Source organism: Gamsiella multidivaricata, assembly GCF_025024155.1.
Source record: "Gamsiella multidivaricata strain RSA 2152 chromosome Unknown BC939scaffold_88, whole genome shotgun sequence".
NCBI lineage: Eukaryota > Fungi > Mortierellomycota > Mortierellomycetes > Mortierellales > Mortierellaceae > Gamsiella > Gamsiella multidivaricata.
The window spans coordinates 59,842-74,309 of NW_026251796.1; the positions used below are offsets into that span (position 1 = coordinate 59,842).

General features: G+C 48.3%; 5 protein-coding genes across 5 annotated transcripts; 2 read left to right on the forward strand and 3 right to left on the reverse strand.

Annotated features, from left to right (window-relative positions):
• The first annotated feature begins 927 nt into the window (after window positions 1-927).
• Window positions 928-3,053, forward strand: BC939DRAFT_415875 (uncharacterized protein). Its single transcript, XM_051553003.1, has 6 exons — window positions 928-1,082; window positions 1,195-1,617; window positions 1,734-2,096; window positions 2,181-2,532; window positions 2,631-2,812; window positions 2,913-3,053. Exons 1-6 carry the CDS (start codon window positions 1,027-1,029, stop codon window positions 2,971-2,973), a joined length of 1,437 nt encoding a protein of 478 aa, XP_051407731.1. The 5' UTR covers window positions 928-1,026; the 3' UTR covers window positions 2,974-3,053.
• Window positions 3,054-3,102: 49 nt separating this feature from the next.
• On the reverse strand, window positions 3,103-3,627 carry BC939DRAFT_480974 (uncharacterized protein; the record flags this gene model as incomplete). Its single annotated transcript, XM_051558988.1, has 1 exon — window positions 3,103-3,627. The coding sequence occupies one exon, from the start codon at window positions 3,625-3,627 to the stop codon at window positions 3,103-3,105; it is 525 nt and encodes a 174-aa protein (XP_051407732.1).
• A 419-nt stretch (window positions 3,628-4,046) lies between these two features.
• Window positions 4,047-5,145, reverse strand: BC939DRAFT_465197 (uncharacterized protein). Its single transcript, XM_051557474.1, has 3 exons — window positions 4,968-5,145; window positions 4,570-4,842; window positions 4,047-4,327 (listed from the first exon to the last, which is right to left on the reverse strand). Exons 1-3 carry the CDS (start codon window positions 5,092-5,094, stop codon window positions 4,062-4,064), a joined length of 666 nt encoding a protein of 221 aa, XP_051407733.1. The 5' UTR covers window positions 5,095-5,145; the 3' UTR covers window positions 4,047-4,061.
• A 1,368-nt stretch (window positions 5,146-6,513) lies between these two features.
• BC939DRAFT_402380 (serine hydroxymethyltransferase) lies at window positions 6,514-8,322 on the forward strand (the record flags this gene model as incomplete). Its single annotated transcript, XM_051552677.1, has 5 exons — window positions 6,514-6,561; window positions 6,651-6,752; window positions 6,848-6,927; window positions 7,014-7,214; window positions 7,302-8,322. The coding sequence occupies 5 exons, from the start codon at window positions 6,514-6,516 to the stop codon at window positions 8,320-8,322; spliced, it is 1,452 nt and encodes a 483-aa protein (XP_051407734.1).
• Window positions 8,323-9,729: 1,407 nt separating this feature from the next.
• On the reverse strand, window positions 9,730-13,688 carry BC939DRAFT_532584 (uncharacterized protein). Its single transcript, XM_051561663.1, has 3 exons — window positions 12,954-13,688; window positions 12,718-12,849; window positions 9,730-12,615 (listed from the first exon to the last, which is right to left on the reverse strand). Exons 1-3 carry the CDS (start codon window positions 13,551-13,553, stop codon window positions 9,775-9,777), a joined length of 3,573 nt encoding a protein of 1,190 aa, XP_051407735.1. The 5' UTR covers window positions 13,554-13,688; the 3' UTR covers window positions 9,730-9,774.
• Window positions 13,689-14,468: the final 780 nt, after the last annotated feature.

The window sequence follows — 14,468 nt, forward strand, 5'->3', positions numbered from 1 at the left end:
ATCCCGGGAATTAAACACAGAGATTGCGCTCAGAATCAAAGCGGAATTTAGTTCCGCCTAGCCCATGCACATGGGCAGCTGGACAAACCATGTTCCTCTTCCCACAAGCGGACTAGAGGACACAGGTCAGGGTACACAACAGATACATTATCGTGTACATGTACATGAAATGAGAGAGCACTTTTCGCGCGTGGAAGAAGAGAGGACGCCAATGAGCCAAATTCTTTATATACAGCAGACGCCAGGGCTACCATCTCGCCACCCGCATGCACCTTTGTGTTCTCATTCTTGACGCTGGAACTGCTTCGTGATTGTAAACGATGCCAGGATAGACGAACAAGGGTGCTGAATTCGCGCAGCTTCAGGAGAATAAACAAGCGATTTTAATGTATGTGTAGTCTACTACAGGAAGCGCACAAAGGAATGCACCCATACTGCATCACCTCCTAGTCTGTGGCAAAAGTAGCCAACTGCGCTTCAGCTGATACCATTCGAGAAGTATGCGGCCTGCATCCGTGATTGTTGGAAGCAGAAAGCGGAGAAAAGACCAGCAGTAAGGGATGTATTGCCGAATGTGCATGACATAGCACGGGTCAGCGACGTCGACGACTCCAGAATCTCGCAGGAGAAACAGCACGAAAGTCTGTGGTATTTGATAAATGGTACCAGACAGGTCTGGGACTGATGTATTTAGCGACAATATGGCAGCACAGGCCTACTCAAAGGCCGCAGAGCACTTTCTGAAAGCCGGTGAACTGGGGAATACAGAAGCACATTTCTACGTTAGTGGCATGTACGAGAAGGGTCTCAGCATGGAACAGGATTATATCAAGGCTATGGAGTGGTATCTCAGGGCAAGCGATCGTGGGTTAGTACCTGAATATTTAATTAAAGTTTTGACGCGTCTGACTGGGTTGGACTTGTTTACACGAAGAGAAAATAAACACACGTCCCTCCTCTCTGCACACCCTCCTCATCTGCTTTCACTCCACCCATTGACCCATCCACCCATTCAGCTCAAGCACAATGTCAGGCAGATCTTCACGGCCAAGAAGGAAACCCCGCAAGGCGGTGAATATCAAGTGCGTGCACGCACTTATGACCAGCTTACACTTCTATTCCATAACTCAACAGATGCAGGTTTACGAGTAGCCCTGGGCTAACTTCCTTTCGTCTTCCCTAATACTTGCTTAGTAACGCGCATTATGTCGGATATGTTGAAGAGAACGAGTCCATCGAGGCAATCATGAAAAAGTTCGAGGAGCTGGCCCGCATGGAAGAAGAATTTGCAAAGTCCAAGGCTGTCGACAGTTCGTCTAGTGCTGGCGACGCAGCATTAGGATCAGGGTCAGGGTCAGGATCAGGATCAAGATCAGGAGAGATTGAATTGCCCACGGATACCGATGGCGAACTTCTCCTCGGGGTTGAAAAAGTGCAGAACAAACCAAACGAAGATTCAGGGTTTACGGATGAGCAGCTTCAGGAGATCTTTCGACGGACCTCGGGCTTCACTGTCCGGTCCATGCTCAGGGATACACCCGAGGATATTTATGAGGAGGATCTGTGGCAGGCCAATATTGCGGACGAAGACTATCTCTACGACTTTGAGGAGGAGGAGTAAGTCGTCCTTGTTTAGCGATTTCTTCAAGACCGCCTGCTGCAACCGATTTGGAGACCAATTCTAACAGCATGTGCTCTGATGTGGTTCTTTTTTATTATTATTATAATTTTAGCGACTACTTGATGGCGATGGACGACCACTTTTGGGATGAAGAAATTGGCATTTCGCGGAAGCGGGGTCGCAAGGAGAAGGAGCCACGTCCACCTCGGCCACCTAAGGAGCCCAAAATCAAGGGTGAACGGAGACGGGGCATGGCGGCCGATCGGGAGACGATTTTACAGAGATACAAAGTCATGCAGGTTCGTCTGCAGGACCGGAATGGCGTCTTTTATACTGTCAAGAAAAAGATCTCGACCATAGACCCAAGTCTACCGACCTATGTGCGTATCCCACCCGTACCTATTCCTCGATCGTGGATCCAACCAATGCTCACCTTGGAAAAGCAGAAGCTGCAAAGGGATATTTCTGGCTCTAGGTAAGACTACTCTGCCAAATTTTGCCTCTATTTCACATCGGGCCTGTCAAACGTCGATCTCATTACCGCTCGATGGATCATTAGATATGAGGAGACGACAAATATACTGGATATGGATCTGACGCAATTCGGGACGGACTATCAGGCCATCTATATGGATCCACCACTCTTGAGGGAGGGAGAAGAACCAGGACCCAACAAGATCACGATAGAGCAACTAGGAACTATTGACATCAATGCGATCTTACCTAAGGGATTCCTGTTTGTGTGGCTCGAAAAGAAATTCTTACCAGACATGGTGCAACTGGCAGAAAGGTGGAAGCTGCGCTATGTGGAGAATTTCTGTTGGATCAAGACCAACGTCAACAATCAGATTGTGTGCGAAAAGTCAGCCTACTTCAACTCTTCCAAGCTGTCATTGTTGATCTTCCGCAAGGTACGTTTTTGCACGCGAAAAAAGCCCCTCATTACGACGATCCTTTGTTTTGCGGGTCACTGAGACCACTTGAGTTGATTCTGAAAACAATTATTTAGGAAGGTGAAATCGATATCAGGCATCAGAGGAGTGCAGATTGTGTGTTTGACTTTATCAAACCCGGCAATCCTTCAGAGTTGTCAGAAGAGAAGCCCGCGTTTATGTATGATCTCATTGAGACGCTACTGCCACAAGCCGTGCATTCTGAAAGCAATCCCAACGGCGACAAAATGATGGAGCTGTAAGTTACAGGTTCATGGGTTCTGCCATGCTATGCTTCAACGCATGGATCGATGGATTACGGCGACACTAATTTGTTTTGTTGATATTACTTAATATAGGTGGGCCCGGAGAGGCACGCGGCGCAAGGGCTGGACCTCGATCTGTCAGTTGAAGGCATAGCGGTGTTGGAGAACCTTTTTCATACTTTACTAATAAAAACAACACCTCTACACAATAGAGTCATAGAATAGCAATCAAAGGTGTTTCTTGAGATATGTTCATACAGGCTGTTATGAATTCTTTGTGGCATTACCAAGCACAGATAGCCCACACTTCTGCAGATCCCCATTCGTTTCTCAATCCTCCATCGCACTGAATACCCCAGCCATTATCCACTGGCTTTGACGCCAACAGCCAGCTATGTCCACTTGGCTGGCTACATGCGCCTCCTCCACCAACCACGCGCTCGTGAGGAGCGCACAACACATATGCGGACGGGAAGCGATATGCCTTATGAGAGGCATATCGAGTGATGGTGCTTATTCCAAACGTTTGCCATGACCCTTCTCGGCACGAAAGGATTCGTCCGTTGATGTCCTGCCCAATCAGCCCTTTTGGAAAGCAATCCTGGGCCTCGTTGGCGATTCCGAGGATTTGAAGGTATTCATAGGTTATAATTCGGCCTGTGGCTATCAGGTTGCCATCGATCGATACCTCGCTGCTCAAAATTTCCTGCTTGTCCACAGGCGTGAACTTGAGCTGAACAGGTGCGCCAGAAACTGTGAACGCGAGTACAAGTACCAATGCGAGGGCTAGCATATGAATTCGTACCATTTTTACTTCTTTCCTAACAAAAAAAAAAAAGAAATAAGCTTGAGAGGTTATTTCTTAGCCGTTAAACGAGATAGTCTAGTCGGGCCAGTCATTAAAGACAGATAGACGTATTTGAGAGTGACAGTGTTTGCACTTATATTCGACAATTAGCCTTGAAAGTCATATTCCCATTATGCAGGGGCAGTCTATTGGCTAAGCTCGGGACCAGAAGATGCATGTAGCAAGCAAGGTGAAAGACAAGGACCTCACGAAGCACGATTGCATGATTGAACGTATACTTTTTTCAAGACGAACAGGACACGTGTGGTGCGTTTGCCAAGAATACGGCGAAGTTGAGGCGCCCTACTCTTTTTGCTTCAAATTTGACCCCGTCCAGGTTCACTGCTGCCTAGTTCGAGCATAGCACGGTATAATGTGTCATTTATTTGTGTTTGCTAATGATGAATCGTCGCGCTTTCGAACAGGTAGTACGCTCCGCAGATGGCTAGACTAGCGACAGCGGTGATAATGTTTAATTGAACAATGCAATAGACCAGAATGGTGATCACCCCGGGAGCTTGCTTCATGAGTCCCAGGGCTGGGGATTTGAACATTGTGTGTATAAAATAGCAGCCGCAGGAGGTTGCAGTCAAGAACATGGCTCCGTGAACCAGCTTGTGGGATTTGGCCCTGTTGGAAAAGTAGGCCATGACTAGAACTACTATTTCGATTTGGTGGCAACAGTTGAATAAGGTTAGCGCCACTAAATTGAAGGTTGGTGCGTGGAGAACCAATGCACATCCTCCGTCTTTGTTTCCTTCGTTCGAATCCTTCCAGGCCTTCAAAGAAGTTTTGACCCATGACGTGCCTCCAATTATAAACGACACATCAAAAAGATGCATCGCAGTTGGCTCACTAGTCCAGATCCAACCACGTTTAGCACCTCTCTGGGTTGTTACTTACCTGGAAAGATCTTGAGTATCTTTTGTACGATCAATTGTGTGCTGTAATCGTCTCCGGCCTGTCGATGAACCAGAATATCTATGATGATGAAGAGACAAGTGGTCGGAATCGAAAACAACACTCCCTCAGAGATATAGTCTCGACGCACACCCAAGATACTCTCATCCTGGTTACTCTCGCTGGCGTTGCTTGTGGTATGGATATGTTTGTCGGTGGGTATATGGATCTTTTCGAGGAGTCCCGATTCCTGGATGAGGCGCCATTTCTTTGAATCTGTATAGAGTTGGGATAGTGTTTAATTAACAATAAATGGTTAGACAAGTGAGAGGTGAGAGAGAGGACCTATGTATGGTGCGATGCCTATTCATGAACAGGCCGTTGTGTGCTGGACCACATACCCTCGATATCATCTAAGCACTCGCCTGTCCGCTCCTTGGAGTCCCTGGAAGGCCGATGTGAAGCTGTGGTGCTGCTCTTTGCGGCTGTGGTGGTTGCGCCAATGTTGCCTAATTGCTGCTTCGCCATGACTGGTATACGAACGTGGTTTTCAGAAAGAGAATGATTGAGCGAAGGAAGAAGAGAAGGAGCAAGCTGTTCAAACATCGGAGGGTTTGTTGACAAGGAAACACAGTCAGAAGTCCCAAAGCAGGGAAGACCAGCGGACCAAGCAGATTTTTGGGGTGATGATGATCAAATGGCTACATTCTGCACTTGACCTCATATTGCATTATAATAGACTGTAGTCAGTTGGTCTACTAGAGTAAAAACTAGACGCGTCTGCTGCTGTGTCTACGTTGGCCCCATAGTCAAAGCCCTGCAGATCAGGGCTGGCCAATCACAGCTGCTGCTCAGACTATCTAGATCATGCAGACCATGCATGGTAAAAGTCGTGTACTGGGGCTCAATTGCTTAAAGCGGGATCCTCGTGAGACTGTTTCCGTGCAAAAAATGTTGACTCGGTGGAATGCATTCCACCGTGCCAAAACCTTAAAAAGTCGCGGGGCGCACACACCACCCAGTGGCACTCAATTTTTATGTTCACTTGGTGGAAGACTCGAACAGGAGACCAGCAGGCAGGACTCTACTTTCGCTTGCCAATATTATTATTATTATTATCAGGGAATCGATACATGGAAGAGGAGCTGTTCCAGGAATTATCTGAATCAATGAGCCGCTAGAGCCGGTGCCTGGAAAGAAGAAAGAAAGAAAGTAAGCATTTTGCGGCTGGCTGCTTAACCAGTATACGTCAAAAAAGAAAAAAGAAAAAGGGAGTAGATCCTTTCCTTTGATTCTTTTTTTATTTGATAGAAAATCTCCGTTGATATATTGCTCTCCAGCCTTGCTCAGATGGATAAAGGAAAGAAGGAAAGCAATTGCTGGCCAAGCAAACCTGATGAAGCGGAGGATATGGAGTTCCCTTCCGATCCCATAAAATAAGGCCGAAGATGATCCAACAAGATTTTCCTAAAATGTAGCCCGTGTATAAAATAAAAAAATTCGCCCCGTTTTTGTATCTTTCTCCATTCCTCTCCTCTCCCTTCTCGTTTGCATCCCGATCATCATTCTCACTCCCTTTCTCATTCACGACAAGAAACACAACCATGTTCCGTTCACTCTCTACAACCGCCGCCGCCTTCGCAAAGCGTGCTGCTACCCCCGCTATCTCCACCCGCGTCTTGTCGGTACGTAGTGTGACGAACCAACTTCAGTGACAACTCAGAACCTTCGGTGTTTTCTGGGTGCACCTTTTGTTTTCTTCAGGAATAGTGGCGGATCGGAATACTCTATTGTCAGTTGGAGAGCCATATCCGCCTGAGAGGAATAGAAAACCTTGCATAAGCGCGCACGAAAAAACAATGACGATCTCCAATGTCTCTGGAAACACTTATGGGAAAATTTTCCACCTCAAAGACGACTCTAACAGACGCTTCATTTTATGTTTGTATGTGTATTATACAGCGTGGTATGGCCTTCCCTGCTGGTCAGAAGGAGGTAAGAAGTCGTTTTTTTGTCTTCTTCTGCGATGGACTCTGATTTGTTTGCAGGGGAATTAATTCTGTGTGTGTATTTCTGTTCGATAGCTTCTCAACAGACCCCTCAAGGAACAGGATCCCGAAATGTTTGATATTATTGAGCGCGAGAAGAAGAGGCAGCGCGAGTCCATCGTCTTGATTGCCTCTGAGGTAATTACGACCCCAAACATATTTCCGACATATGTCTAGTTCTGCAGGCGATCTAAACATGAGCTCCATATTTTGTATTTGAACATCGCCCATAGAACTTCACATCCCGCTCTGTCATGGGTGCCTTGGGTTCCATTCTTCAGAACAAGTACTCGGAGGGCTACCCTGGTGCCAGGTACGAATGATTGCTTCATTCAGCTTGTCAATTTTTATTGCACTGGTCATATTTCTCAACGTTCATTCGTCTTTATTGTCTAATAGATATTATGGTGGTAACGAGAACATTGACATGTCAGAGCTCCTCTGCCAGAAGCGTGCTCTCGAGGCCTTCGACTTGAACCCTGAGGAGTGGGGTGTCAACGTCCAGCCCTTGTCCGGTGCCCCCGCCAATCTCTATGTCTACGGAGCCCTCATGAAGCCCCACGATCGCCTCATGGGTCTCGATCTCCCCCACGGTGGACAGTAAGTCGCTCGTTTACAGCTGAGTATTTGCTCCCATGAAAACGTTCATTAGATCAGGATCCTTATCTCTAATTTCTCTGTCTACAGTCTGTCTCACGGTTACCAGATCCCCAACAAGAAGATCTCGATGGTCTCTGCGTACTTCGAGACATTCCCTTACCAGATCAGCCAGGAGACCGGCTTGATCGACTATGACGCCCTGGAAAAGAACTCAAAGCTGTACCGCCCCAAGATCATCATCGCCGGTGCCTCTGCCTACCCGCGTGAGATCGACTACGTGCGCATGCGCAAGATTGCTGACGGTTGCGGCGCTTACTTGATGTCGGACATGGCCCATATCTCTGGTCTGGTCGCCGCCAAGGTTTTGAAGTCACCCTTCCCTTACTCTGACATCGTCACGACCACAACTCACAAGTCCCTTCGTGGACCCCGCGGGGCCTTGATCTTTTACCGTAAGGGTATCCGTAGCACCGATAAAAACGGAAAGGTCACGAAGTACGACCTGGAGGGGCCCATCAACGCCTCAGTCTTCCCTGGTCACCAGGGTGGTCCCCACAACCACACGATTGGAGCCTTGGCTGTAGCGTTGAAGCAGACGAAGGACGCGACTTTCAAGGAGTACCAGGATCAGGTCTTGAAGAACAGCAAGGCCTTTGCGGACGCATTCAGCAAGCTGGGCTACAAGATGTCGTCGGGCGGCACGGACACACATTTGATCTTGGTCGATCTGCGTTCGAAGAGCATTGATGGCTCGCGTGTCGAGCGTGTGCTGGAGTTAGTCAACATTGCGTCAAACAAGAATACGGTCGCGGGCGACAAATCTGCGATGAACCCTGGCGGCATCCGTGTTGGTACTCCTGCGATGACCTCGCGTGGACTGGATGAGAAGGACTTTGAGCAGGTCGCAAGCTTTATTGATCGCGCGGTTAACATTGCGAAGGATCTTAAGGTCAAGTGCCCGGGCAAGATGATTGTGGAATTCAAGGAGTTTGTGGCCGATGGTAGCCAGTTCCCTGAGGTCCAGGCCTTGAAGGAGGAAGTCGCGGAGTTTGCACGCAAATTCCCTACGGTTGGATTCAGCGAGGACGAGATGGAGTACCGCGACTAAAGTCATGACGATCCTTCGTTCGAGTTAAACCAAAGCATCAACTGTACAAAAAATACCACAACGTCCATTCCATCGGAGTAGCTCCCTCCCAGCTTTAATACACCTTTGTTACTCTTCATTACTCCACTCCTCTTGCATTCTCGTTTATTTCTTTTTCGATACCTCTTTTCTGCTGATGGACTCCAGCAAAGGCGACAGGACAATAGTTCTTGATGACTGACGAGATATTGACGATGATACGATTCGACTTTATGACTTTTGAGTATTAGTACTTTCCTTGTCCGTTAGATATCAGTTCATCATTTTCAGTAAAGGCCTTTTTTCAAATACCCAAAGTGGCATCTTCACCTGCAGCTTGGCCACAGTGCCCTGGACAAAAGACCCATGCAATGTCATATTTCTCGCTGTTACTCAACATCCCTCCCTTGTATCTTCACTGCTCGTTGTGTCCTGTGTAGGTATTCAACAACGCTGGATTTATTTTTCGTTTTCTTCTGCGAAAAAGTTCTTAGCATACAACACTATATGGCTGGCTCAATGCGATCCAATATAGCGACAGACAGTAGCCCATAAAGTTCCTAGCTATCGCCGACTGCCTCTCTCGTCCCTCGAGCTAGGCTACTTGTTCCATGTGTTTTTTTTTAATCCCACATTTGCTTGCCCCGCTTCTTTAGTGTGACCTTCTCCTGATGCTTATCGATCCGCTTCTCGTCCTTTTCAGAGTTCATCAACCCACGTTCCAGCGACTTTCCCTTGCGTATCTTGGCCTTTGTGCTCATCGGCTTCTTCTTGATCGTCTTTTTTGGCTTGTCACTATACGAAAAAAAAAAGATGATTTTATCAGCGACCTTCGAACTTGACAGGAAGATATGAAGATACACAAAGACACAGAAAAAAAGAAAGAAGACTTACACTACTACTTGTTTACGAATTTTTGCCAACTCGAGCTCTTTAGCGACCTTCTCCTTCATCGACTGTGGTTCTACGATACATTTTTCGGTATAGAGGACAATATTTGTTAACGCTTTTTAAACTGGACTATTCCCGCTGACTATTCCAAACAGACTCCATGGAACCCCTTTCCCTGAGGCAATATTTCCTGAAGCAATCCATTACCTTGCTCGCCCGGCACCAGCTTCCGCTTATTATGTGGCGCATACTTTGTTTGATGGATGTCTGTGATACATTTTCGGCAGTAGCAAAGAAAATAAAACGAACAATGATCAGCAGATGGCATGACTTTTTTTCTAAAAGCTGAACTCATTGCGCGCAAGGATTTTGTTCCAGCTTCCTCATCCTCGTATTTCCAGTACTTGGTCGTGTCTTTCCCATGGTGTCTTGTATGTATTATGTGTGTTCAAAGTAATGAAAGGTCGAAGCAGCCAAAAAAAAAAAAAAAAAAAAAAAGTGCTGGTGTTTATTTGGTATCAACAGTCACCAGTGAGGTATCCCTTATTCCAGGAACGAGTGCACGCGCACCCGTTTGGGAGAGATCATCATCACCATATCGTCTTCATTCTCCTCTTCTTCTTCTTCTTCTGCGAACTGGCCCTCGTACAGACGGAAAGCTGGAGACGCTGATCCTAGCCTCTGTTTGAGGGAATGCCGCCGCTTCGTGGGTGTATTCTCCCGCGATTTGTATGATGAAGAGATGCGTCGTGCTGCGGTGTTGACTTCCGCGATCGAGGGTCGGTTCTCCTTATCATCCTGATCGAGATCGCCGTCAATTGCCTGATCCGACCCCTTATCATCCATCAGCGCAGTGCTCATCGGGGCTTCTTCCGGTACTTCATATGATGAGGGATCGATGTTGCTCTCTTCGAGTTCTTGAGCAATGATACTGTTGTGTTCCTCCTCTACTTCCTCATCTGCTACCTCCTCTGCCTCCTCCTCTTCGTCATCATCCAGTGAGCCCGAGCCTTCGCCCAGCAAACGCAAGAGTTCCGCTTGTTCAGCATCCTCCTCGATCTGTTTCTCACTCCTGCTCTGTTGAGCTGATGCCTCTGTCTTATCTTCGCTGTCCATGGCTGATGTGCTCTCAGAGTACGTAGTCGTGACAAGTGCAACGGACCCAGACTTGAACTGCTCCTGTTTAAAATCGAACAAAGAGATGGTCCTCCGCCGCGTCTTGCCATCTACGCCTATGGCAACCTCCTTCTCGTCCATCGTGCCATCGCGACCCTCTGCATTCTGGCTGTGGCTCCGAATGGCAATTGTTCTCTTTTGTGGAAAGATATCGGACCGTCTGCGTCGAGACCTGATCTCGTCCAACGATTTAGCCGGCGACAAAAGAGAGTGCTCTTTTGCAAATGAGAAATCCTTTGACTTTGGCGATGACTCGCGAGGGTATCCCATCAGAATCGTCAATACATCTTGATGAGATGCAATGCGCCGCTTTGGAGTGATAGCTGGTTCTGGAGATTCAGAAATACCGCGCTTCACAGATGTCCTGTCCAGATCAATGGAATCCGCCTCCTTTTTTACGGCCTCGTTTGTATCGTCCTCTGTCGCTACTAAACGCTGTTGCACATCAAGAGTCTCCGCATTCTTCTCGGGGGCCTCGAGAGCTTCACTCGATTCTATAGTTTCCGGTTCATCTTCGTTATTGTCTTTATGTGAATCCACAGCAGCAAATTCATCCATCAGAGATCGTTGCAGCAATGGTCGTTGGTGGGATGACCTGGTGGGGGACATGACATAGTCTCGGAAACCAGCGAATCCTGCAAAGCATGATTCCACGACTTTTTGAGGCGTCCTGAAGACGCCACGGAAACCAGAAAAGATGGGACTTTGATTCGGGTCCACCATGACCGTTGCCGGTGCACTCGACCGTCGCTTCAGGTCACCCTTATCTGTCTTTTCCTGATCCACTCGCCAATCTTCAACATCCTGATGATCATGTTCTTCTTGGGCCCCATCCATCTGTCCTCGACCATTTTCGTCAAACAAGGGCAGCTTTACTGGAGGTCGAGTGGGCGTCGTTGGTAAAGAGTCCGAGTTCTCGCGACTTATTGTCGGAGTGCTTGGCCCCTGGAGCAAGTCAGCCAGTCCATGTATCTTTTGAGCCGAGAGTTGCAAAAGTGCAAGTCGCGATGCTGAACCTGGCGTAGATTGAAAAGGTGTTGATGGTCGCTGTTGAACTGGCGTAGCAGATTTGTCGGAGAGTCGACGGGTTGGAGTTACAGGAAGACAAATGTCATCCTCAATTGAAGGTAAAGGCGTGAGCGCCTTCCACAGGCCATCTTCGCTGCTGCTTCCACTGCTACTGTCACTAGAAGTGCCGCTGTCCTCGATGGTCTCGTCCTGACCTTGTTCTCTATCCTCTCTCACATTATCAGCCTCGACATCTAGGGGACTGTTCTGAGCATCGTCGATGAGCTGTACATCCTGGGCTACGCTCTTCGAAGCCTCGTCCTGATAATCGAGCGCAACTGGATCAGCCACACACGTTCCTGAGGCGTCAGCAGAAATCTCTTTCTCATTCTCAAAATTCATCTCAACAAACTGCGGCTTCTTGGGGATATCCTCGTCGAGTTCAAACAACTTAAGCGGTGCAGGTTTCTTCAGATCATGGAATATAGCTGTACGGCCGCCTATCCTCGTGGGTGTCAGAATGGGCTTGGGTGTTGGTGTGAGAGCACTCAGCTTGGAAAGTAGAGAAGGTGTGGAAATGCCCCGCCGTCTTGGTGTCTCTGGGCCCTGCTGCTGACCGCGTTTGATGGGAGTCGAAGGAGGTTCAGCCTTGTCGAAAACCTCGGGACTAAGTGCTGGACCGAACGAGACCTTCTTCGGCGTTCGTGCCATGTCGCCCTCCTCCAAGTCTAAATGCGCCTTGCGTTTCTGTTTTGTTGGTGTGTGCAATCCTGGCTCATCATCATCATCATCGTCGTCATCATCATCGAGTTCCCGTACAATTAATGGCGGCGATAGCGATGAGTTGGCGCATGTTGGGTTCAGGACGGACGGCTCATCAATCATGGTGAATATCTTCCTTGGTGTGGCTGTTTTCATTGGTGATTTTGACAAGAATGCTGGAAACGGAACAGGCTTTGGAGAGACAAGCAGACTGGAGAGTTTCGCTGCTCTGTTGGGCGTGAAGAGCCCGAGAGTCGATTCCAGGGCGGCCCCACTCCGCGCGGTGTCTCTTTTGGGTGTTGACAAGCTCCTTCTAGCGGTCGGCGAGGGCATCTCGGCCAGCGCCAGAATATCCCGGTCGATTGTCGACTGAATGCTACTGATCTGTCGGCCTGGTGTATTGCTGCTGGTCAACTGTAAAGATGTACGAGGGATTGGCTGTTTTAGACACGACAGGATAAAAGCGCACGAGGTCAGAATTCTGTTGGCTAGCATGAGATAGGATGAAATAGCGGTTTCGTTGTCTTCACGTGCACTCACCGCGGCACTCTCGAATCTGAACTTCCGTCCTGCAATGGTCATCACGTCGTTATGCTGGATGGGCCGGGCAGTATCGTGGACAAGAACATTATTCAATAGCGTTCCATTGGTTGAAGTGTCCTTGAGCCACACCTGATACAAAAGTTGCAGGGAAATTAGTAGATTGAATAAACAGGAAGGCGCTTTATGTAGGTCTTAGAAAAGACGTCCCTGGGCACAAAGAGCTGAACACGTACTTCGCCATCATCCCTCCGAATAAGTTTGCAGTGAATCTCTGAAGCTGTATCGATCTGGACTCGAACGTCGTTCGTGCTGTTCCTGCCAAAGGAGCAATATGACTTGTCGATCGGGTATCGATAGTATTCACTCTCATCCATCTTCCTGAGTCCTACAATGTAGCCCCAAACCAACTTAAGTACCGTCTTGGACTTTGGTGTTGTCGGGGGAACAAGTTTCCTTGGAGATGACCGGCTGCCGCTGCTACTGTTGCCATTGCTGTTGGTATTTTGGGTACCGTAGAGTGCGCTGAGCCGAGCTGATTTTCGCGACGAGGGGCTACTATTGATGTCTTGTGGTGATGTAGGTATTTCTGTGCTTTCTGCGCTTTCTGTGCTTTTGTCTGAGGTTGCGTTTGGTGAGGAAGAAGAGGCAACAACGAATGGATTTGATAAGGAGGAGACAGTCGTAGATTCCGAAGCAGGCTTCACTGGAGTAGTAGCAGTTGTTGTGGAACCAGCAGTTGGTGTAAAGTTGTGAAAGGACTTGACGGGCGTTCCAAAGGGGGAGGCTTGGAGAGCACTCTTGCGCAAGAGCCTCCTCTTCGGTGTTTCTGACATGACGAGTCCTTGTTCTGGTAAAATCGAGTGGGGAAGCGTGTGAAGGGGTTGGAGTCGCGTGGTGGTCGTCGGGAGCAAAGGAGATGAGGAGCGATGAACAAGACGGAATTATGCAAACAAAAGACCCTTGTTTACTCCAGGGACACAAAGCGCGATTGAGGGGAATAGTCATGTGACACACTCGGACCTGAGCTGTTCCTGAAGCAACTGACCGACACTTGCACTTGAACAAGGAGAGTATATTTTTTTACACGAAGGGCTGAGTAGAGAGCAGCTGTATATATAGGGTATAGATACAATTATATGCGTAACACTTTGACGCGTTAGGCAAGGATAATGGACGCGAATCCGCTCGCGTACGCCATGAAAATGACGAGCAACACCACAAGTTTGACCCGCGTCGAGTTCAGTTCCTCAATAAACAACTCGATAGCCATCCTCCACGCCTCCTCATAGTCCTCCAGGTAGTTCATCTCCATCGTTGATGTATTCTTCTTTGGCACCTCGACTTCTTGCCTCAGGAGCAAGCCATCCTTGACTGTATCGACGTCAGTCCCAGCAAGATCCGAGGACGCCTCAACAAATTCTGCCTCATCGCTATCGTGCCCTTGGTCATCCTGCACCGAAACCTCGCCTACACTCGATTCCTGCTCTCCTACTTCCGCTGTTACGATCTTCTTCTTGGCGTCTTCCCCGATTGCTGTTACAGTGATATTCGAATCCTGCGACCCAGCGAGCGGGCTAGCCGTTGAAGAGACCGACTTCTTCTTCGAGCCCTTCCTGAGACGACTTATTGGAGTTCGGTTCTCGGAATTGTCCACGACATCAGGAGAAAACGTAACACGACGCGTTCCGCCAATTGAACTAGCCGAATTGCTGTGCTTGAGGCTGCTGACTGGTTCCAGCAAACACATC